The sequence below is a fragment of the Martes martes genome, assembly GCF_963455335.1.
Source record: "Martes martes genome assembly, chromosome: 2".
Classification (NCBI taxonomy): Eukaryota; Metazoa; Chordata; class Mammalia; order Carnivora; family Mustelidae; genus Martes; species Martes martes.
In genome coordinates this window covers 62,718,618-62,743,889 of record NC_137889.1, presented here as the reverse complement: position 1 = coordinate 62,743,889, position 25,272 = coordinate 62,718,618, and the positions used below count along the sequence as shown (strand labels likewise).

General features: G+C 40.7%; 1 protein-coding gene across 1 annotated transcript; it reads right to left on the bottom strand.

Annotated features, from left to right (window-relative positions):
• Positions 1-560: 560 nt before the first annotated feature.
• On the bottom strand, positions 561-24,141 carry MMAA (metabolism of cobalamin associated A). Its single transcript, XM_080797188.1, has 7 exons — positions 24,115-24,141; positions 12,513-13,017; positions 10,193-10,315; positions 6,815-6,985; positions 4,327-4,412; positions 3,165-3,314; positions 561-2,142 (listed from the first exon to the last, which is right to left on the bottom strand). The coding sequence occupies exons 2-7, from the start codon at positions 12,955-12,957 to the stop codon at positions 1,855-1,857; spliced, it is 1,263 nt and encodes a 420-aa protein (XP_080653314.1). The 5' UTR covers positions 12,958-13,017; positions 24,115-24,141; the 3' UTR covers positions 561-1,854.
• Between the last annotated feature and the right edge of the window lie 1,131 nt (positions 24,142-25,272).

The following is a 25,272-nucleotide window of genomic DNA, read 5'->3' as shown; positions in this document are numbered from 1 at the left end:
ACTGGGCTACAAATGACAGGTTTATCATTCCCTGTAGTAGTAGTGTATTAAGGAAAATCATGAAATTCTTTCTTTGGAAGATTCCAAAAACGGTTTTTCATCTGGTTTAATGGTTGTTCTTTCTGAAATTAGGTGAGCTGACTGGATTCTTTTGGTTTCTCCTAGCCCTCATATAAGATGTAGGTACATCACTAACACAAATCCTTTAAAAAAAAAAAAAAAGTTATGGGGAAGCCTGGGTGGCTCAGTGGGTTAAGCATCTGCCTTCGGCTCGGGTCATGATCTCACGGTCCTGGGATCAAGACCCGTGTTGGGCTCCCTGCTCAGCGAGGAGCCCGCATCTCCCTCTCCCTCTGCTGTTCCCCCTGCTCATGCGCTCTCCTTCTCTCTGTCAAATAAATAATTAAAATTAAAAATAAAGTTATAGAATGTTTACTAAAATAATACTCAAGTAATTTACTTCCAGATAGGAGGCTAACAGTGAAAACTGACATACTGTGTAAAATATTCTAAAGGATTCAGAATAGTATACATTTGAAATTTCTGGGAAGAAATTTTGTGCATTGGAGAAATTTTATGGTTAGAGATAATTTTATTCAAATGTACATACTTATAACCACCATCAAACAGTATAAAATATTCAAAGAATTAACTACAGCTGGTACTTTAAAGACAATCATAAAATAGCACAAGAGCATGATGGCAGTAATAAGACCATGAGAGAAAATTCAACTTACATGTAAGACTTGTACAGCTTCAGGTATTTATAACTAACATAATAATAATAGCAAGCAGCTTCAGGGTGTTTCCTATATACCACCATGGTAGCAAAATGATTCTCCTGAGTTATCTCATTTATCCTCATCAACCCTATAAAGTTGACATGTCAGTTCCCTTTTAGCAGGGAAGAAACTGAAACAGAGGTAGGTTATTTGTCCAAACTTAAACAGCTAATGAGTGACTGATCAATGTTTAAAGTTTAAACCACATAGTTCAACCCCAGAACCCAACCCCTGTGCCATGCTTCCTCTGGAGAACAAAACTTGCTCCTCCTCATCAGGAGTAGGGCAGATGTTTAAGATGCTAATATGAAGTCAAATGACCAAGGAGGAAAAGAAGCAAAAGCCTCTGATAATATTCAAACTGAATACCCCTTATATCATTGTGACCTCACTTGGGTCTTTTGAGGGTATATCCAACTTTGGGGATTAATGGGCCACATTATTTGTAGCTGATTTCCCCCCAGCTCCCTTTGGGCTCTCCTATCATGGGGGGTCCACAAGTCTAGACAAGTAGACTTTAAAACTGTGCTCACATCACTATACATTCCACTTGTTCGGTTACTCATGTACATTACATGGCCATTTCAGAAATCCCTAGAATAGTCTGGTACGCTAAATTACCAGTTGCGATTTTTAGTTCTTAACCCCATTGTGTAGGATTCTGGTCTGAAGTAAAAAATCAGAAATGTGGTCACTCTTACTTACATTTTCTCTGGAAACTCAGAGAACACAGTATCAAAGAAAACATTTTAAGGCACATGAGCCTTTTCTGTTCTTTCAGTTTTCTCTGCCTGTGACTGATGAGAAGGAACCCCTCTGCCACCTACCATGCCAGGGTGTAAGAAGAAAAAGAAATGGAAATAAGTAACATGTAACAGGTACCTTATAAATACTGCCAAGGGCCTGACCTTTGCCAGCCATACCTAACATTTTTCAACTTTTCAAGCGTGGTTCACAAACGAGGCCAAGGGCACCACAAAAGAATTACTGAAAATATAAGCATTCAAGTGACTTTTAATATTAAAATACTTTATGAAATGATATATAAAATCATTGCACATGATAAATTTCCTTAGTCTCTGCTTTTAAAAGTTTTCAACAACACGTCTGCTGCTAGTCCTGGGGACAGGGCCCCACTAAGAACCTTTTTTTCCATAACGGGGATCTGTTCCCGGATGGTGGGATGGGTCCTGAAATGTTCTAACACACTTTCCTGAATGAGATTCCACATCCAAACTTTCTGCTGCTTCTGCCGCTTGGCTGTCAGCTCCCCACTGGCGAGCATGAGATCCTGGAACTCTCTCATTTTATCCCACATTTCACTGATGCCCTCTCCACTTCTGGCGGAGATACGAATTACCTATTGAAAAGGGAAGAACCAAAACCGTTTTACTTAAAATGACAGGAAACATCTTCTTAGGGTCTCTGATATTTGCCAATTAAGTCTTACAGTCTACAAAAATAGGTAAGTGAAAACAGAGACATTTTATCACTGTGTCGAAGTAAACTATACCCAGAAATAGACTGAGGTCACTTACTACGATTACTATGTGCAGAAGCAAGACACTGATTTCAGGTCAAAATGTTTAGCCCACAGGTTTATTTTGACTTAGGATTGCTCAGATGGTTTTCAGACGCAACACGGAGGAGCTGCGAGAGGGTCACGAGGATGGGAAGGGCAATGCTGGGTAGGTTGCCCCGAGGCCCGAATGCTAGGGAACAAAACTACGGTGAGAAAATAGCCCCATTCCGATTCAGCTCGGCTAAGAGCTGAACACCCAGCACCTGCACAGGCCAGATAGCCCCGTGCCCAGGGTAGACAACGTGGATGGGGGAGCCGGAGAGCGGGAGGTAAGAGAGGTCATCGCCGCTCTCACCCGAGTGATACTGGCTTACTCTTTAATAACAGAGTGACCTCCTGCACAGAAGGCCGCCCACATCTGTATCTGTGTGTCATTTATTACAGAACTGGTCTTTGTTTTTTCTTTATTGAAAATAGCACCCAGCAAGCATAATAGGGAGGGAAGTGATCACATCAAAAGCCTCTTGTCTCCTGCTCAAACTCGAAGACAGAGAATCAAATCACTAACTGCTCCACAATCTTCAGAAGGTTCCTTTCAGAATGGATTTGCTATCACTTCCGAATGGCTCAAGTCAAGCATTAAGCAATCTAATCTATCCCCTCATATCTGGCTTTTGACATCTTGTGGTTGAAGGATTATATTTAAAATCATGACTACCTGCTCTGGCTTTGTCATAATTTTAAAATTGTGATCTCACATCCAAGCAGAGATGGATTACGTGTGGCCTGGGACTCGCATCCTCTCCTCTAATGTGCGCAGTGCACTCAGGTGAGGAGCACAGAGCGGAATGCAAGCTGACCTCGGGTCTCCAGACTTCGGAGCGCTTGCGGAGTAACTTCAGGGCGCTCACGTACTCTGCCTGTATCCTTCGAGCCGGCACAATCAAGTCTCCGTCAGATTTCGTGATGGCCACCAGGTCCGCCATCTCAATTATACCTCTCTTGATACCCTGAAGAGAAAAAGAGAGCGATGTATCAAAAGCATTTCATTAAAATAGAGCAAAAAATGGGCGACCAGTCAATGCTAAGATTTTGAGAGTTACACACTTCATTAACTAACTTTACTTCCACATCCTCCCAAGCCCTGGGTACCAGGAACCACAATCACTTAACTGTTGGGATTATGGAAGTCATCTATAAGATCTCTCCCAAATTTAGAGACTAACATGAGAAAATACATTTACAATTAGAGGAAGTACATCCTCAAGACACAACAAGAATGAGTGGCAGGAGACAAGTCCAGTTGTCTCATGATGGATTCTGTCTCTCCTGAGCTAATGCTGCAGGATGCAAAACCATCCATCATTAAGGGCTTACAGGGTAAAGACACCTATCGCTAACACCTACATTTCTATACACAAAGTCTTTGAACCTTTCCTCAAGGTTTATAATTTTTTTTCCAATTTGCATTTGAGGAAAATAACCAGATAGCTAAAGATGCCCCAATCTTGGTACTACAAACACCCACACCACAGTGGTCTCTTTTGGTTGGAACTATCCATGTGCTCCATTCACTCCCCATGCTGCTGGTGGAAAAATCTAAGTTGTAGGATTAGCTCAAGGTCATAAATTTTGTTACTGTGAGTTAGGAAAAAACACAGAGAATGTGCCTTTGACTCGGGCATTTTAGCTAATATGGTTTTTCTTTTCTTTTCTTTTTTATTTATTTAAGAGACAGAGAGAGCACGCATGCATACTCGTAGGGGGAGGAACAGAGGGAGATGGAGAAGCAGAGTCTCCGCCAAGCAGGGAGCCCCATGCGGGACTTGATCCCAGGACCCTGAGATCATGACCTGAGCTGAAAGCAGATGCTTTACCAACTGAGCCACCCAGGCGCCTCTGAATGCTACTTCTTTTGCTTACATTACCAGCAACTTAATTTACAGAAACACAACACTGGCAATCTGTACTTTCGGAGATGTATACTTTGTGTTTTGGGAGGAAAAAAGGCAACATAATCACCTGCAATTCATCTCCTCCTGCTGGTGGCAACAGTAAAACAAACATGTCAACCATATCCGCAACGGCAAACTCCGACTGGCCCACACCTGAGATTGTAAAATATTCATATCAATTAGACTTTCTCAGCTACCTTGACCGCCATTTCATTCACTCGTACTCCCCATCACACACTCAAGCTGATCCCACTTTGAAACCCCCACCTGTAGGAATCTATGAAATGCGCTGCCCTATAAGCGCACCTGTGACCCTTCCCACCTCTCGCCCTCGCTTATTGCCAGTAGCCTTCGTGCTGGCTAAATGGTGAACCTCGAGGTGCCCATTCTCTCCTCCCCCTCGCAGCTCTTTCCTGGCTTCCCTTTCACCACTGAGCGGCTTGCACAGTGTGGTTCTAATCCTAGACCATGCCTGTCAAGACTTTCGGCTTTCTGGCTTTCTCATCGTCCCAGGAGTCCTGCAAAGCCCCACCCATGGATCAGCCCAATGAACCGTGTTCTCTCTTCTGAAGGTGCTGGAGGAATGGCTCAGGAACAGGCACCATGGCAGGGTCGTGAGGTCTACCGTCCGCTGCCCACTGTGCACAGTCCGGCAAAAGCCGTGCGGCTAAGCACCCTCAGTCAGCTGCTTTCCCATTTCTCGCAGTGGCTGTTACATTCACTGGGCCATGGTCTTCCCCGTGATGATGCCCATGGCACCTACTTGGTGGTGAAAAAAGGGCCAGAGCTCCCTCAGCGTCTCCCTCTCCCCCTTCACAGATAAGCAGGTCCGAATGCCAGCCCTGCTCACTGCCTCCTCTCCAGTCGCAGCGTAAGAAGTACCGGCCAAAGATTAGCAGCTCTTTCCTCCCCACCTCCTCTGGGCCCGGCTCCACTTTATCTTTAAGCTCTCCTCAGTCTACCGGCTCCTGTCGCTCAGCACCTCATAGGAACTGTGCTCAGGTCCTTCTCATTGAAAACTAAATGAACCAAGAAAAAAAATAGGACAAAACCTCACAGAGCCTCCTCCAATTATCACCATATTTCTCACTTTCTTTATAGCTAAGTGTCTAATAAGAAAAATCAATGTATGCTCATTTGTCTTCACTTCATTACTTCACATTAATTTCAATCCACTTAAATCTGACTTGCACATCACACGCTCCACTGAAACCTCTCTAAGAGTCTGCCCTTCGTTGGGGTGTCAGAGACTTCTAGCTGTCCATTCCATATTTATTCTCCCCCATTTCCTTACCACAGGGGTTGTTAGAACCACTGATGTACCAGGTGGAAGCCCACGGTCACCAGACCCGGCTTTCGCCAGGGATGATTTATGAGTGAAAGCAAAAGTCACCACATGGGGTTTCCAGGAAAACTCTTTAAAGGGGGGCTAACCCAGCCAGAGGTACACCTCTTCTGCTGACCCCTTACCCCTCCTTCCTTACCCTCTCCCTCTTCCCTCTGCCTCCTGCTTGGAACATGTATGTGACCGTTAGAGCTTTATCAGCTGTCTTTTAACCAAGAGCAACCCTGAGGAGGGAAACTAAGTGCTGAGACCGGAGAGCAGAGACAGAAGCCGGGGACACCGAGGGCACTGTGGGGCCACCAGGCCTACTCGGGCCTGCCTGCCTCTGGGCTTCTTCTGTTTACAAAAAAATAAACCACCTCTGTTTGAATCACAGCTCTTTCGAGTCTCTGGGAGAAGCAGTCAAATGCAACTTCTACCCAATGCACTTGGTTTTTATGGTTCTCTTCTCTCTTGATTCTCCTACTACCACACGAGCAACTCGTCCTCCATCCCCCACCACATGGTGGAGTTTCTGGTCTCCAGCCCCATCTCTCTTCGCCCCCTATGCGCCTCCATACTCTATGGGCTACGTATTCTGAACAAACCATGATTCTGTAAATTGGCCATGCCCTCTCGCTTTTTTTATTTCACTCCAATTCCTCCTTCAACACTGAGCTCAACTGTCACCTCCTCCCAGAAGTCTTCCCTGACCCCTCAAACCTGAGTCAGGTTGTGGTACAAACATTTATCACTCAGTAACAGTAGATTGTCTCTCCACAGCCTGTGAATATCTTGGGGTTTCCATTTCAGTATTTTGATTGTGTGTAACTATGTACTAGGGATAGAAAGGTGAAAAAAAAGCATGGCCCTCTATTAAAGGGATAACCAACTACATTTATTTTTGTAGCGAATATTATAGACATGTGAAATGTGCTTCAACACAACAGGTGTTAAGTTAATGTATTGTTTTCAATGCTTACAGTTCTCCTCTAGCATTTACAATATATCACTCTTGTATCACAGTTCTCCAGATAGATGGCTTTTCTTTAGAGGTCAGGATTAGAGCCTGCATTTTCATATCTCCTATAGAACCCGAGATATCTTGTATTTTATTATACCTTTAGTAAATATATGCTAAAGGAACAAAATGATACTAGTTGTCACTCATCTTTATATAGCATTTGTTATAATAGTATTTTATTGTTATGAAATAGAAAATCACACTCACCTACGGTTTCAATAAGAATGATATCATATCCCCCTCCTTCACACAACAGAATAGCTTCATTTGTGGTCCTTGTCACACCTCCTAAAGTACCACTGGTAGGAGACGGCCTGATGTATGCATTCATATCTCTTGATAACTCAGTCATTCGGGTTTTATCACCTAAGAGTGATCCTAAAACACAGAGTTTTTTAATCATGGAACACCTATAAAGGCCAATTATCAATCAGCTAATTAATTCCAAGGTGAAGTCCTTTAGGGCATTTCTCCCCAAATCTCAAAATTATTTCATATTACTGAGCTTTAGTGCAACACAGCATGTATGATGCCAAATTAATCGTTTTAACATTTCAAGCCCCTCAAAATTAATAATGGCTTCCCACTGACTAGAGGTTCACATCCAGATTCTTCAGCCTAGCACTAAAGGGGCTCTGAATACAGCCCTACCTTACCTGTCCAATTTCAGCTTCTACTAGTCCCCAAATCAATCTTCCATTCTAGCCAAGATGGTTTCTTTACTGTCATCTTAACATTGTTGCCTTTATAGTTTTCAAATGGGGATGAGTTTGCCCCCAGTGCAAATCTGGCAATGTCTAGAGAGATTTTTACTTGTCAAAACTGGGGGTAGGATGCTACTGGCATCTGGTGGGTGGAGGCCAAGGATACTGCTAAGCATCCTTTAGTGTCAAGAAGCTGCCCAAAACAAAGAATGTCATTAGTGCCAAGGCTGAAAAACTCTGCTTTAATAGAATTTCCTTGCTCATGGAACCATGTCTTACATATTCTCTAATGAGAGCTTATTCACTGTAGGAAATTAATTAGTTATTTTTTTAAAAAGATTTTACTTATTCATTTGAGAGAAAGAGAGAGAGCACGAGCAGGGGGTAGGGGCAGAGGGAGAAGCAGGCTTCCCACCGAGCAGGGAGCCCAATGAGAGGCTCCATCCCAGGACCCTGGGATCATGACCTGAGCTGAAGGCAGACGCTTAACTGACTGAGCCACCCGGGCGTCCCATCAATCAATTTAATGACTGTGGATTAGAACTAGTGATGTTCTAGGGCTTACTGCAGTATTTTGGCAAATATCACTACTCACAAATTCTAGAAGACTAAATGCCCTGGAACTATTGAAATTACCTCAAACTTTTACTTTCCTTTAGCCATATACCAACATTTGAAGGTGTAGTGCTATTCTAACCCACACTTTAATTTTCCCTCTGCCTAAGAGCTAACTTCTCTACATAAAGTTGATGCTAAGTATTGAGAAGGTCCTTAAAGATACAGTCTTTTCCCTTGTGATTCCAGTTTAGAGTTCTCACAGGTTCTAATTCTAGAGCAGACACCTACCACATATCTCAACTGCTTTACTGCACACAAAACTTTTTTCTAAAGTAATTTTCGGCACGAAATCATCTCTGTATAAGTCAACAATCTGCCAAAGCTGTCCTCTAACTTATTATCCTATAGATCCTAACACACTGAATTAAAGATTATGAAATTACTCTCCCATCTAACTGTCTTAGCCAGTGAGTCAAAAACTGTCAGTTGCAGACCCTTAGGGAGGTCTCCAAGCTGCTGCAGGGAACCTGTGAATCCAAAGCCCAACAAGGACTGACTAGAGACAAAAAAAAGTAATGCTTTTCAACTTTAGCATCATGCTGTTTTTCAAATGTAACTACTGCAGCAAAAATAAAGTAGAAATGGAAACTTACAGTGCCCTGTTAATCCTCAAGTATTTTCTCTTTCAAAGTCTATATATTTTTTCACCTGAGAAAGGGAACTTCATTTTTAGTTTAAGATTTAAAAACACATAGCCATGCAACTTTAATCAGGCTCTCTTGTCACCATATCTGCTACTACTATCTCAAGCTATTATTTTCTTTTGCTATTTCAAGTATTCTAGAATACAGTGAAGGTGAGAGGAAAAAAAGCCTTCTCACCTGTATGAAAATGAGAGCCACTATAAAAAAATTATTTGCTCAAGTCCTTACCTTTAACAAAGTAAGTTCTTAGACTGTAAATAAGACAATACAGTCACATGGCTTTAATCTTGAACCCTGTGAGTATAATTGTATTTTATGGTTAACATCTTTATTATCGTGAATCAAAAACTGTACATGGTCTCAGCTAAAGTTCTCAATGGGTGGTAACAGGAATTGCTGTCCACCTCTCAACTGACCTAAAGCTCTTTAAATATGATTATATCATCTCTATTTTTTTAGCATGAAATCCACAGTATGCAAACCAAACACTTCCACAAAGTACCCTGTACTTTCCCCTTACAACACACATTACATTGTAATGGCCGGTGTCTACACGTCTGTTTCCATCATTAGATATACAGCATAAGACTAAGAGGACTGTGTCTCAGTCACCATTACACGACACGGTGCCTTCTTTGTACAGTGCCTCCCCAATAGCAGACATTCAAATACTTGTTAAATGAATAACTGTAATGTGAGAGGGATAAGGGAAGAAAAAACTTTCCTGGGATGCCTGGGTGTCTCAGTTGTTAAGCATCTGCCTTCGGCTCTGGTCATGATCCCAGGGTCCTGGGTTCAAGCCCCACATCAGGCCCCCTGCTCAACAGGAAGCTGGCTTCTCCCTCTCCCACTTCCCCTGCTTGTGTTCCCTTTCTCACTGTGTCTCTCTCTGTCAAATAAAAATCAAATCAAATCAAATCAAGTCTTTCAAAAAAAAAAAAAAAAAAAGGAAAGGAAAAACTTTCCTGAGTATCTAATGGTATGCTTTATGTTTTCCTTAAACGATCCTTCGGGGAAGCAAAGTTTATTCATTTTCTCTCTCATGAGCTGCCAATTAAACTCGAGGGACTGTGTGCCCTCAAACCAGTAAGCAGTTGCTGAGCTCGAGATGTACATACCATGCTAAGTGCTGTGGGGGGAACAGAGGTGTATTACACGGTCCCCCTAAGGGCTTTCTGTTTCACTGAATGTGTAACATGGACAGGTGACAAGTCATAAAGAGCAATAAGATTTTCTTTTAAGATTAAGAGATGTTACAACAATACAGGAAAAAAGTGAATGAGGGGATGGACCCATTTTCTGAACTGCACAGGGGGTTACAGAGCAGGGGTGGGGGCGGGAACAGGAGGGAAGAGGGCCTAGTGTCAGCTGTGATAGACAAAGAGCTGAAATTTGCTTTTGGTTATCTTCAACTTCTGGCACCCATTTTCCTAGTTCTCTGCGTACCCAAGCTCCTCCTGGACTCCCCACAACCTAAGAAGCCCAAGGCCCCAAGCTACCTCCATCTCTACTTCGCACCCTCCCACCCTCCAAAACTCCTTTCAGTGAGATCAAACTCAGCGAAGCCCTATGAGACCCTGCTCTGCAATTAAAAAAAAAAAAAAATCACCAATACTCACCACCACTAGTACAAGAAGAAGGGTCCACAGCTAGCACAGATAATTTGTGCCCTCTCTCAGTAAGCATTTTTCCAAAATACTCTATAAAGGTTGATTTTCCAGCACCAGGTGGCCCAGACAATCCTATAGTAGAGAGAGACCCTCTAATTTAATGAAAGAAATAAGATCAGCACGATGTTAAGTTCAATTCAAATATCAGATTACCTTGTATTTCTCCTAATGTATTAAAACCATCATTAATGTATTTTAACATTTCCTAAAGTAAATGAAAAACCATTTATCTAGCTCCTGAGCAACAGGGATAGGGATATAGGAAGAAAACAATTCTGAGTTCCGTATGTTCTCCAAACTTACTTTGGAAAAGGACAAAATATGATCGGCCCTTTTACTATAATGCAGATCTTTCTGGACAGACATCATTGCTTATGTTGTTAATGTGCTGAATTTCCACAACACCTGCCCCCCTCTCATCATGAGCAGTAATTATTCCACCTACCCCAATGCTGGACACTTGATCTTCCCATTGGAAAAACAACTCAGTACTTTGGAAATTCCCAGTAATTGAGAAAATAATTTCCCACTTTTTTTTTTTCACCTTACCCGTAACTCAAAATATATGATTTAAACCAAATCCTGAAAAAATCAGTTTGTCTTAAGAAAGGGAGGAAATTCCCCATTTGGCGAGCTCACAGAGCATGGCAGGTAAGAACATGCACTCTGGAGCCAGGTGACTGGTTCTGGTTCTAGCTCCACCTCTTAAAGAGCTGTGTGATCCTGGAGAAGTTACTTAGCCATTACGTATCTGAGTATACTCTGCAATCAAATGCATTCGATAGCACCTATCTCTTCAGGTTGTTGTAAGAACTCGATGAGTTGCTATTTGCGATATTTAGAACAGTACATGGTATAAAGTATATAAAAGTTAAGCATTTAATTGTAATTACATTCAAAAGTATGTGTAGATCATATGGCATACCCAACCTCACTGTAATTTTCAGGGCAGGTCTCTTCTCTGTCTTAAACATCTGTATGGGTGCTGAACAAACACCTGTTACTTATAGTTATGATGGTGATAGAAGAGCTACAATAAAGACACAGATTCATCTGGCTTCATAAGACCAAAATGAAAGAACCAGAACAGCAATGAAAATTTGTGAGTCACTAGCTTCGTGTGAGTTGCTGGTTAACTCCATATATTTCTGGGATGTTTTCTCTTCAAACATCCATTAGGTATACTAAGTAAACACTTTGTCATAACTGGAATTTCTCTTTGGGAGTCTGCTGTTTTGTCTGTCTACGTAAAGATTATTAACAGTCAATGCAGTACTCTCAAAATGAGAGTTCCTTCAATGAGGGCAGAAGAATAGGATGTGCGAATAATGCAGACTCCCAATATCAGTTGGTGAACTCTTTTTGAAATAATCTTCAAAGATGCATATCCTGTTACCATAAAATTAGAAGGTTTTAATCCCATATCATTAAACTGAGATATAAGTCTAATACAATGCCAGTCAATTTTTAAGTGTATTTACCCAATTCTCACAAAATTTCTGCACTTTGTCCACCATTTCAAGTTCTTTTTAGTGGGAAAGTTGATTGGGATCACCTACTCTGCCATCGTGGAAACTCTCATTCCACCTAAACATATCTAAATTGTTTAAAAATGCACACTTTAAAAAATAAAGCCAGCTTATTTGCAATTACGGAACCTAGTCAATTGTTCAAGAAATCAAGTGAATTTCTAATGTTTTTAGACAGCAAATATATAGGGTCTCTCCTTTAAAACACATTTTGGTATTGAGATGGCTGTGCTTAGAGCCAAGCAACTCCCAGAAACTCTAACAGAAAGCACCTGGAAGAAGGGAGACTTGCCCTAGAAAGACTAATGAAACACCTAAGAAGCAGAATTTTGAAATGTGATAAGGATAATTATAGTTGATATAAATACAGAAACAAGGCGTTCACTTCGGATTACCAAGCCGAGTGGAGTAAACCACTTAATGATTCTTCATATGCATAGTCTATTCTGGGAGCCACAGGTTCTTGCCAAAGCAGAAATATTATTCTCTTAAAATACAGAGCCTTGGCTCAAATGACCATGACATCCCCCCACCAACTTAACAAGAACAATATTTGCAAAAAAGAAAAGAAAAAGAAAGAAAGCGGGGGGTGGGGGGAATTAAAATCCAGCCCAAAATTCTGGAAAAAAAAAAAAGAATTCTCATTAGATTGCAAACTATTCAGACTTATTTTAAAATAGAGAAAACGTAGAAAAATATTTACTGAAGAGACTGAAAGGAAAAAAAAAAAAAAGACTGACCCACTCGAAATGCTAGTGGTTTTCCCTTATTTATTTGTTCTTGTTCCCTGTGGTAGACTAATACTTTCTGAAGAAGCACCTGGGCTAACTCTTTTTTCCTCTTGTGGGTTGATTCTATGAGAGTTATGGCCTCTGCTAAGCAGGCTCTGTGCCCTTGGATTAAACCGGTGTAAAGTTTATCCACAAATCTTTGTTCTTTATCAGAAAGTTCTTCTGTGTGTTCCTTTAAGGTTGTTTGTACACATAATTTTCTCTTTAAACCATTTGACAGCATCATCCATTTTGTACAACGGAGTCCAAGAGAATTAAACGGCCAAGCACAAGGGATTCCTGATCCGAGATGAGTACTTGAGTGAAAGATGAAGTGGTAACGACGGAAAGGTGTTCTTAAAAGGCCTTTTAGGAAACTCCGGTGAGAATGTTGCAGTAGCATGGGAATATTCATTCTGTTTGTAACTGCAGAAAACACTGGATTTTTTTTTGGCTCAATGTGATTTGTGACTCCCTAGAAGAAAGAAAAACATATTTTTGCCAGTTCAATATACAATTAAGATACTGAAGTTAGTAAAACTGCAAGCTTAGTGTTTTCCCTATATTATAAAACACACATAATCAGGCTTCTTGGCAGTACAAATGGGTGAAAGTTTCTTACCAAACCTAAGAGAGATGATCACCCCCTTGCCTACAGTTAATATTCAGAATAGCCCAATTAATGGATTATTGCTCTACTGTAAAACAGAATGTACATTAAAATTTTCTTCTAAACAAAAAATAAATATACAAAGTTCCTGTGAGAGTAGGAATTTTATGTCATGCTTATTTTCTTCTGTCTACAGACTTTACAATTTCCTCAGATCAAACGGACCTGATTTTGAGGCTCATTCAAAAGGTTAAAAAAAAAAATTCCTCTGATGCTAGCCTTTTATTCTTTCTCTACCCCCCCCCCAAAAAAAATGTGATTAATAGCATAGGCACTTGAGGCATAAGCTTGGACAAAGGTAAGCATTCAGTGAGCTCACCCTGGAACATAGATATATGCAAAGAATGTGCTATAAGCCCACCATTACCACCACCATGACCACCACCATCACCCTGGGCCTTCATGTGAAATGAAGTCTTTCGAAGTAGGACCCAAACCGCCTGGTACCTACTAAAAATGCACATTCCCAGGCTCACACATCAGCATCTCCGTGGGTCAGTAAGCGCACTGAAGTCTGAATCACGATGGAATTAGATGAGGGTGCTTTACTTAGATTTACTGATACTCTCCACCTCAAACTGTATTCAACACTGAAAGCTGACACAGTCATGGAGAGTTAGAAAAGTACGGAAGGTACAAGCCATGGCCACCGTGAGTCTCTGCCATGTCAGCTATTGTGCTGTTGACCACTCTGGGCCTCAGCACCCTCTTGAGTTGAGAGAACAGGACAGCTGTGAGAATGAGTTCAGTTAATTCATGTAAAAAGCCTGGACCAGTGCCTAGCATAGAGTAAGAGCTCAATAAACATTAGCTTTTATTATGATACCAATTTATAAAACATTAGTAAAAATTAGGTCATAGACCTAGCTTCCAGTGGCAAACTAAAATTTACATGCAAATGATACATACGGCCTAACAGATTTGGGTTTATGATTATTTGAAAATTTGGGTTTTCAACTATCTCAGAGCCGAATGAAATAAACTACTTTATTGCTCCAAAGTTCCTCTCTAAATTATATTTCAAGGCCAATCAACATGAAATTAATTTTACTAAATAACATTCTCATAGGAAAAAGAAGACATATTTTAAGTTTTTTTATTGTTAAAACTATAACTGCTCATCATTTTTCTATTTGGGGGCGACAGGAGAGCATTATGACTTCTATTTTGACAAAATTAGTCTTATTCTAAAAGGACAATTTATGGAAAACGGTGTAAAACAGCTCTAAAAAAAAAAACAATTTAAAACATCCACTACCATCCTTCACACAAAGGCATTTAAAACAACACAGTTAAGAGAGGATCTATTTTGGAAGTTCTCTTTAAGCACACTCCTCGACAATATCATTTCCATTACAACAGATTGGAAGCTCATGGGGAAGAACTGTATTTTTACTTAGCCACTATTTTCTCAGCGTATACTGCTTTTCAGGTTCCATTCTAGGTTTAAGAATCATAGTGATGACAGTGTTACTGTTGGTGATGCCAATGACATTTAGTATGTTCAAGTCATTCTACTGTGACCTTCTATATTAGTTTCCTAAGGCTGCTGTGACAAATTACCACAAACTGGGTGGCTTAAAAAAAAAAAAAATTATTCTCACTGTTCTGGAGGCTGGAAGTCAGAAATCCAAGTGTTAGCAGGCCTGCAACCCTCTGCTGCACCACATGGCCTTCTCTTCTCTTTGTGTCTCTTCTCTGTGTGGAGATCTGTAACTCAGTGGATCTGCTCAAATAATCCAACATGATCTCATCTCAAGATCTTTAATTTTGGGGAATCTGGGTAGCTCAGTTGGTCTCTTGGTTTTGGCTCAGGTCATGATCTCAGAGTGATGAGACTGAGCCCCGAGTTGGGCTCCATGCTGGATGTGAAGCCTGCTTAAGATCCTCCCTCTCCCTCTGCCCCCGCCCCTCGTCACCCTACTCACACACGTGCTGTCTCTTAAAAAAAAAAAAAAAATCCTTAACTTAATGACATCTGTCATCTGTAAAAACCCCTTTGTCCAAATAAAAGTCACATTCACAAGTTCCAGGGATTAGGACATGGGTATATCTTTTTGAAGGCCACCATTCAATCCACTATACCTTCTTAGGTGGACTGTCACATTATATTACCCTAAATGACATAATCCCAGCACTTCAAAAGCCCACGGAATAATAAACACCATGTCCAAAAAAACCCACAAAGTGCTGTGGGAACAGACAAAATTATAGAAGCTAACTCTCCCTAGGGAATAAAAGGTTCAAGTCATGGAGGGGTCAATGTCAAGGCTGGGTCTAAAAGGATTTAAAAAAAAAAAAACCAATAAAAACAAACAAACAAAAAAACTAGAGGAGGCGGCCTTCCAGACTGAGGACTTAAATGTACGGAGTCACAGCTGGAACCCGGTCTCTTCCATGCCGTATCAGAGAAGATTGAGCAATTCAGTGAGACAGAAGCCTGGTGTATATATGGAACTAGTGATAGGAAATGAAGTTGGACCAGGATGTAAACGGAGGCTCCTTACTGACAGTGGAGAAATGACAGAGATCTTTACAGAGATTAGTGACATAGTCAACTTGGGTTTTTAGGGAGATAACACCAGGAGCAGTGGTGAGAAGTCAAGAGGAATCCAACCCTGGTAACCTAACGCCCAGTTCAGGACACCCTAGCAAGACTCAAAAGAGATGAGAAGGACCTGAACTTAGGCAGGGCATTAAGGGAAAGAGAAGTCAGATTCAAGACCCTGTTGTCCACTTTAGAATCCTCAAAGCTCACGATGGAGGCTGGCACACTGCAACTGCTGAAAAAACAAACAAAAAAGGCTGCTGACCTGAATCTATTTCATTTCCCACCAGCCTTTTACTCAAGAGTTTATAAAACATTTCCAACTACTTCTCACTTTACTCTCCCAGAAAATTTTATGACAATTATTATTATTATTATTATTATTTCTCATGTAACAAGAGTGAGTTAGGTGACTAATGTCATAGCCAATGAGAGGGCCAGGACTCAAACCCAGGTCTTTTGACTCTCTATGGCACTTTTTCTTAATAAATTATTTCAGGATCAAGGAGAAGTCCTTTTGCTAAAAGGTAAAGAGATGTTAGTAATTCTGTCCCTCCCAAAGCATCTTTAAAAAAGTGTGCAGTGAGGGTACCTGGGTGGCTCAGTAGGTTAATTGTCTGACTCTTGGTTTTGGCTCAGGTCATGATATCATGGGTCATGAGATCAAGCTCAGTGGGGAGTTTGCTTCAGATGCTCTCCCTCTGCCCCTCCCCCAACTCTCTAAAATAAATAAATAACCTTTTAAAATTAAAAAGGAAAAAAAGTGTGCAGTGATAGTGATGGCGTTAGGATGAACCAAAGAACAGAGAAAGAGGAAATGATGATGAGGAGACAAAACATTCTTACTACCAAACCTAGTCCTCAGGGAGAGGAGACATTTCTCCCATAGGAGAAATGGTATCTATGTTGTCTCAGAAAAAAATATAACTATCTAAAATATTCCCTTTAATTAACAAATTTTACCATGACTACCTCTTGTTACCCAACAAAGCTCTGATCAAAAAGAACAAAGTAATATGTTGAGAGAGAGAGAAGATTATAAAGCATTCATTCAACAAATATTTGACCATTTACCATGTGCCATGCAATAGTCTAACAAGGCAGATACAACAATGATCAAAATAGAACAAAGTTCTTGACCTCATAAAGCCAACATTCTAGTAAGGGAAGACAGACTATAGATGTATATATATGACAGCCAGTGTGGCTAGACGTGAATAAGGAAGAGGGGAAGTATAAGGCCAAAGAGAGGGTCAGATATACAGCCATAAATATTACTGGAGAACTCTGACTGGAATGAGAATGGAAGCAGTAGGACGAAGGAGAACCTGATTTGACTTCTGTTCTAAAGGGATCTGCTGGGGATGCAAGAACAGAAATGGGGAGACCAGCTAAGATTATTGCAATAATGCACATGAGAACTGAGGAGGACATGGACCATGTAGGGATGGTGTTAAATCAGATTCTGGGTGAACTCTAAAGGACCTGCTAATAAATGAGATGTGGGATGGAAGAGAAAGAGAACAGTCTAGAATTCAGCCCAGGTTTTACCCTGCGCCACAGCAAAGATGGAGTTTCCCTTTAATGAGCTTGGGAAGACCACAGAAGGTCAAGTTTCAGGTAAGATCAGGCATGTTTAGTTTCTGATACATTAAGTTTGAGATGTCTACCAAACATCCAGGTGGGATCCTGAGTGGGAAGATGCATTACTAGCATAAGGAAGAGGTCAGAGCTTACGTGTAAATTTGAGAATCATTAAGTACTTAGGTGTTAATTAAATCCATGAGACCAAATGAGATTAGCAGAAGAGTGGCTGGAGATAAAGAGGTGTTATACCATTTTTCATAAAGTCTTACACACATACACACACAGAAAGACATGTCAAAATGTTAATTTTATCTATAGGTAAGTGGTATTACAGTGCTTACATGTTGTTTTTTGGCTAATCATATTTTTCTATTGTAAGCAGAATAATGCCCCCCTCCCCAAAGATGTCCAAGTTTTAATGCCTGAAACCTGTGAATATGTTATGTTAAATGGCAAAGGGGAATTAAAGTTGCAAAAATGCAATTAAATTTTCTAATCAGCTGACCTTACAATAAAACAATTATCCTGGATTATCCAGGTGGACCCCCAAAAAACACCAAAGTCCTTTAAAGAAAGAGGGAGATGGAAGACCAAATGATATCAATGTGAGGAAGACTCAGCCCACCCTTGCTGAACCTCTAGGATGGAACAAAGGGCTACCAATGCCTTGATTTTAGCCCAGTAAAACCAATGTCAGACTTCTGATCTATAGAGCTGTAAGATGATAAATTTGTATTGTTTTAAGCCATTAAGTTTGTGGTTATTTGTTGTAGCAGCAAAAGAAAACTAATACAGTTGCTGTGATTAAAAAAATCTTTTTGAAAGATAAAACATGGAATTTGTATACTTTCAATAAGAAATGTCTAATAACTGCTTATGATTTAATTTTTACCTCTGACTGTACCTATAACCTGTAACTTGCTTCCTTCTGCACTGAGACTTCTTCATAATGTGAGAATCAAAGTTGATGAGTCCTTGAACAGTTACTATGACCGTAAGCATGCATTACATTCAACGTACATTTGCATGTCAATTTCTAAATTAAACATAAAATTAGCATGTATACTTAAAAACCTAGTAAAAAGAATTATGTACAAAGTGAAAAAAGTGATAATCATGTTTTAGCTATGCTTCTATGCACAGACATTCTATCAGAATCACCACTTGAAGATACGAAGTTTAACAGTACTCTGAAATGATGTGATACACGTAGGCTAGTAACCATTTTGAGCACAGTAGCTTAAAAAAAAAAAAAGAGTCTAGGGACACATGGGTGGCTCAGTGGGGCTAAGCGTCTACCTTCACCTCAGGTCATCATCCTAGGGTCCTGGGATCAAGTCCCACATTGGGCTCCCTGCTCAGTAGGGAGTCTGCTTGTCCCTCTCCCTGCCACTATGCCTACTTGTGCATGCTTTCTCTGTCAAATTAAATAAAATCCTTAAAAAAAATAATAAATAAAAGTCTATATGCTCTAACAAAAAGTAGGTGTCTAGAATGCTTATCTTCCACTTTTTTGCCTGACAAAGTCCTACTCGGCTCAAATATCCCCTCCTCGAGGACACACCTTTCCCCACCTCTCTCAGGCAGTCAGTTGTTCCATCTGCAAAGCTCCACAGCCTTTTATTCAACTTGTTTTCTAATTTATCTATTTACACATCTCTCCCCACCAATTCTCATCCCTCAGCACAGCTTATGATCCTCCCAGAGAAGAGACAATGTCTTATTCTTAGTTTCCTCAGAATTCAGTAGTGTTAGGCACATGGTAACCTGTTCAATTTTTTTAAGGTTCATGAGTGGATTCTCTACTTACGTCGACCTAATATACTAGAAAGAAATGTTGGAGTAACATCCTTACCCTGTGTGATCTGACAATCTTTACTAAAAACATTCTACCTTCTAAGTTCCCTGTTTTGAATCAAGGCACCTCTGACATCTAATGTTCCCAAACAGAAAACAGAAAAATAAGTTTGCAAGGAATCGAAACCCAGTAACAAGAGCTTTACTAGATGAAAATATGTCCACTTATAATAATGCAAGCAAACAATATTCCCTAAATAAATGAGGTGAATAAAAGTCATCTAGTAAATAGCACAGAGGTTGTTCTAACATTTAGAGTAGTTATTTTTTTACAATAATTTAATCAAAGTCTTTCACAGAAAATCCATGCCAACTACCTGACAAGCTTCTGGTTTATACTGCAGGGTTTATCACAATTTTGGATTGTGAAGTTCTCTGTCCTTTGATGCCAATACTAATCTTAAAAAACCTTTAAGTGAAAAAGAAAGAGCCAGGAAAAGGATGATATCATTTTCTCCCATTCTTTGCCAAAACCAAAAACTATCCAGATGTACATAATTCAAGGTTTTTACACCTTTAAATCTCTCCACAGGGGCTGATTCTCTTGTTGTCCCCAAACCTTCTGGACCATGTGAATGGCTGAACAGCAGCTGCTACCTTTCATTGACCATTTATTATGTGTGAGACATTTCTGCATACACTTCTTCAGCTAAGCCTCACAACAGTACACAAGATTCTATTTTACAGATGAGGTTCAGTAAAGATATATTGATTGACCAAGGCCTCATGACTAGTGGCAGAACTTGGAGAAAACTAAGGATTTTAAAAATCCAAATGTACATTAAGAAAGGTGGTGTCATGTCACACCGAGGGAATACCAAATAACCCTCTATGTTTAAAAATGGAATGATTATGGCAAGCTGTTTATGTTCATTTTGTTTTTCTTTTTCTTTTTTCCTTCAGGCAAAATGAGAAATTGGTTTATGTTTTCTGTGCAAACCTTATCAGGACATCCCAATAAAGTATAAGGTGACAGAACAGACCAAACTTCTACAATTTTTAAATGTTTTTCACTCCACAGAGAATAATTCACACCTGATAATTAAGTGCATAACCTAAACTCATTAATTTAACCCCAACCAGATTTTAAAGAAGTCCATATTTTCTTTTAAACCATGTAACCCATCCTTGTATGAACAACTCTCTACCCTTTTAATATGTCACTGGCAGAACAGACTAAGTCTACTAGAGTGGCAAAATCATGGAGGTAGAGACTTCCCATCTGCTTGTGTAACTAAGCATCTATTCCTGCTTTCTTATGGAAAAAAGTTTTAAAACTTAGCCAATAATCAAATCAAACTGTTTCAGTGAATTTTCATGATTCCTGAGAATCAGGGAGGTCTCATCCTACAATTTTGAGTACTACCAAAACACAAGAGAAATCTCACAGCATTTACAACATTAAGATCCCTCAAAGCACTGTCATTCTTAATAAACCAGAATGTTAATTTATTAATATACAATGAAAAATTAATATACAATAAACAATGAAAAATATACAATGAAAAAATTTATTAATATACAATGAAAAATGTCGAGTGGGCAAAAATACTAAAATGAGTAGGTAAGTGAACCCCCGCCCCAGGCAAAAAGGTTTATATGGACAGCAGCATTTTAAGATTCACATTTGTTTTCCTCCAGTCTCTTTTTATTTATTATTTATTTATTATTTTTTTTAGAGAGAGCACGGGCCCAAGTTGGGGCGGGGGGCGGGCAGTGCAGAGGGAGAGGGAGAGAATCTTAAACAGGCCCTATGCCCAGCATGGTGCCTGAAGTGGGATTCTCTCTCACCACCCTGAGATCATGACCTGAGCTGACATCAAAAGTTGAAGGCTTAACCCACTGAGACACCCAGGTGTCCCTCCAATATCACCTTTATATCCATCCCCTCTTCCCCACCTTTCTTCCCACATTTCTCTACTATAATGGCTTTCAAGCTTTGATCAATGTCCATAGGAAGAAATGCACTTATATTAGTTAACACATAGGAATATAACTGAAACAAAAGTTTAACAAAACATTTCTTACTGCTAGTACATGTGATACACTCTAGTACATGGGATACACTCTAATTTATCTTTTCTATTGTTTTTTTTAAATGCAAATTGCAAACTACCACAGGAAAAACCTTAGGTTTGAAAAATGCTGATCTACTCTAGATACCTCTATGACCATTATTAACTCATCTTCCATATTACCACTTATCATAAAATATAAATCTATTTTACTCATCTGCTTAAAATACCTAAAAAGTTCCCTCTGCTTTAATCTGGAAAATACATACATAAATTAATCAATTAAATAATTTTTCTTTAATTAAGCCATTCATGTACTCAGCAATTATTTACTGAGAACCTACTGTATGCTAGGTACTGTGCTATACTTTGGTATATGGGTCCAACATAGGTCCTAATATTGTCAAGTCTACAATTCAGCTAAGCCAGTTATTACGAAAATATTACACACTCTTTAGGAGTGCTCTTATCCAGCTCTCCAACTTAATTCATTCCCCCCTTCACTTTTGCCACACTGCTGTAACAATTCTGATTTGCACACAGGTCCCAGAAAAACCACACACGCTGGCCATTGTCCATGATGTTCCTTCTGTTTAGAATGCCCTTCTTTAATCATCTCACAAATTCCTCTTCAGCCTTCAAGAATCAACTCAAGTCTCTCCTCTAGAAACAGTTCTCTACTCCCCCTTTCCATGCCCTTTCCATTGTCACTACCTCTCTTGTCATGTACAGGTCACATCCCTCTATTATAATGCTGGTCACATTGTTTTGAGTTGTTAGTCTTGCCTAGGCTGTGAGTTATTTTTGTACCCACAGCATAGTTCATTGCTCACAGAATATATTAACATATACTATAATTGTGTATGGATCAATAGCTCCATTATGCTGATTACTCAATTGATGTTTGAAAACATACCTTTTTCTAGATTTTTACAGTAAATATATATTTATTTTAAGGATTTTCTTTTTAAAGTCTTATTTCAATATGGATATTTCCCTTCATTAAAAATTTGCTCAGCAGCAGCCAGCCTGACTTGGGATATTTGTCTTGAAATTGATCCAATGAATATTCTCAATTTCAATAACTACTCTGGTAAGAGAAAGCATATAGGATTTCCAAAATCAATACATTAGGTCAGTGTCTATAGCACGGCACAGTTCATACAGGCAATGCAGTGTTACACCATGTGTTTCCATTTCTCAATGCTAATCCTTTTTAATTTGAAGATAAACTGTCAGATGCCATTAATCTGTTTACCATCTCCCACCATACCCCATAGAGGGTTTTACATTGTCCTTTTCCAATAATCTCAGGAAATTTTGGTAGAGCAGAATGACTTTTTAAAGAGAATCTTTTTTTTAAGATTTTTTTAAATTTATATATTTGACAGACAGAGATCACAAGTAGGCAGAGAGGTAGGCAGAGAGAGAGGAGGAAGCAGGCTCCCCGCTGAGCGGAGAGTTCCATGCGGGGCGATCCCAGGACCCTGGGATCATGACCTGAGCCGAAGGCAGAGGCTTAACCCACTGAGCCACCCAGGCGCCCTCAGAATGACCTTTTAAACAAGCAACCTTCAAATAAGTCATTGCTTTATTAGAGTAACACTGAATACATACCCAACTCATGCAGGGAATATTCTAAGGTTCTCTATCCACTTTATCTTTTATCACTTTTTCAGTTAAGACTCTGATTTCCCAATTTTTACTTTTAGGTTTCTAAATCTGCTTGGGAAATCTCTATTTTTTTAAAGTTCGTCACCCGTTAAACATTTTCATTCATTCCCATTGCTACCACTGAAGTTCAAGTCCAAACTGGTCTTAGGGAGCCCTATTATGGCTTAGGGACTTAGAGGTCCCTACATCTGAGGGACCCGCCTGCCCACATGGCAACAGGCACCCAAGGGGCAAATGTTTCAAGCACTCACCAGCCCTTTCCATGCCAAATACAGACTTTCTTTAGACATCACCAAATTATCTCAAATTGAGATTTACATTTCCTATTATATAATGTTTCAAGTCTGTTTTGCCTCTAATAGAATACAGCCCTTAAAATAAGAGTTGTTCCCTTTTTAAAATTCTTATTACCTTGAACACAAAGCAATATTAAGTGTTTACCAATAAAAGAGTATTTTGAACACTGCAGATGACCCCCAAATGATTAAGAACCTGCACAGGCCCTTGGGAAACTTCTACCAACTTGGAAAAACTATAATAATCTGTTTTCCAGAGTATATTTACCGGGGCACAGCTCTTAAGAAAGGTAATACAATAAGAAAATTTATGCCATTTTGGCTTAGGTGGTCTTTCATTTGCTAATGAGAAATATAAATTATTTGAATGCAGCACATCTGCCAGAAAGGACTTAGCCCTCTAGAGTATTTGACAAAGCCTAGATACGCCTTGTGACTTTCAGTTTGAACCCTAATTTTATACCCTGGGTTTTATTCCACAGAAGAACTGTTTTAATTTCACTCTTGGGGAGTAGCTACACTGGACAATCCTGACTTTCCGAATCCATTCTCTGGTTAACCTTTCCAGGTTTGGCAGCGGCAAGGGACCAGCAACCTTACCAAAACCTCCTTACTGTGGCACAACGGTAAGCTCTCAGCCCTGCCTAAAATGATGTAAAACTTAAAACACTGCTTACAGAGCCTTTCCTTTTTAAGGGAAAAAAAAACAACGAAACTTCCCTCTGAACCCATTTTACCCAGCCTGCCTGTCAGCACAGAACCCGCATTCCCAGCACCACCCAATTCAGTAATATTCTCCTTTCCTTCCCCCACCCCAAATCCTCCAGGGGGCGCCCCCGACACCAGGGTGGGCCCCACCAGCGGCCCGAGGTGGGAGCCCAGCGCCGACTCCGGACGCCGCGCGCAACACCCGCCCCACACTCACCCGCCCGAGTCCACGGAAGTGCGGCCCCGCCCCGCCCCTTCCGCCGGACGGGGTTCGCCCCGCCCCGCGCTGGCCGCGGCGCGCAGGCGCGGGGCGCACTGCCGGATGCGAGAAACCCTGGGGCGCTCGGGGGCCGGTCGGAGGCGTGGGGCGGGGCTAGGGTCCCAGCGGACGTGGCCGCGGAATTCCGGCGTGTGTGGGGGCCGCGTGTGCGTGAAGGGTGCGGGCCTGCGTCGGGGGTGGAAGTCGGCGGGGCGCTGGGAAGCTGTCGGGAGGGGAGGTGGTTTACGGCTTTCGGGTTGCTTTTCTCTGGGTCCGCATTCGGTGGTCCGCCTCCAGATCCCGAGGGTGGCCTTCCTACCTTCTCGGCCTTGGCGCTCTGCGAAGTCTGCGGGAAGGAGCCAAAGTGCAGCCCCGGGGCCCCGCGGCGTCGGGATCCGCTAGCGCAGACCCCGATCTTCCAATGCCAGAAGCTTCAAGTGTAGGGTCGAGGGCGGGACGTGGGATGCTTGACAAACCTGTAACATCACGAAGACTCAAAACTCTGCAAAGCAGTTTCCAGCCTGTTGGAATAAACGCTCCACCGCAACAGGGCTCGAGTGTTTAAGCCGTGGCATAGTTTTTTCCTCTTAAAAGTTACCATTCGTATTAACGTTTTAACTTGTACCAAAAGTAAGGACCCGCAATTGCCCTCGGAAAGTCGCCGAGTGGGAAGGTTTCCCGGTTGAAATGGAGATGAAAACGAACATGCTTAATATTTGCTATCTCACTGCCGGAACGGAATGGTGACTAATTTTTTGAAAACCTGTTGGCTTTGTGTAATAAGTAATAAAACCTGAGTTTTACATGACTTCTAGGATTTTGGGGAAAAACTGAAGTCTCCCAAATGTATGCTGTAATGTAATAAAGACAACACCAATAGGCAATAAATAGCAAGGATCAAATTATGGCAAATAGAAGTGGTCATAACTGGGGGCTATATTATAATTAGTATTTGGAGTCAAGGCCGTAATACGCACTCCTGCATTTGATAGTCATACTTGCATGCATTGGTGAGGGGTTAGGCCTTCCTCAACCCTTGGTATGGGTTCATTCTTGTTAGACGTAGACCAATTTAAAAAAAAAAATGAACTCTTGGTTTTCATTACTGTATTATTG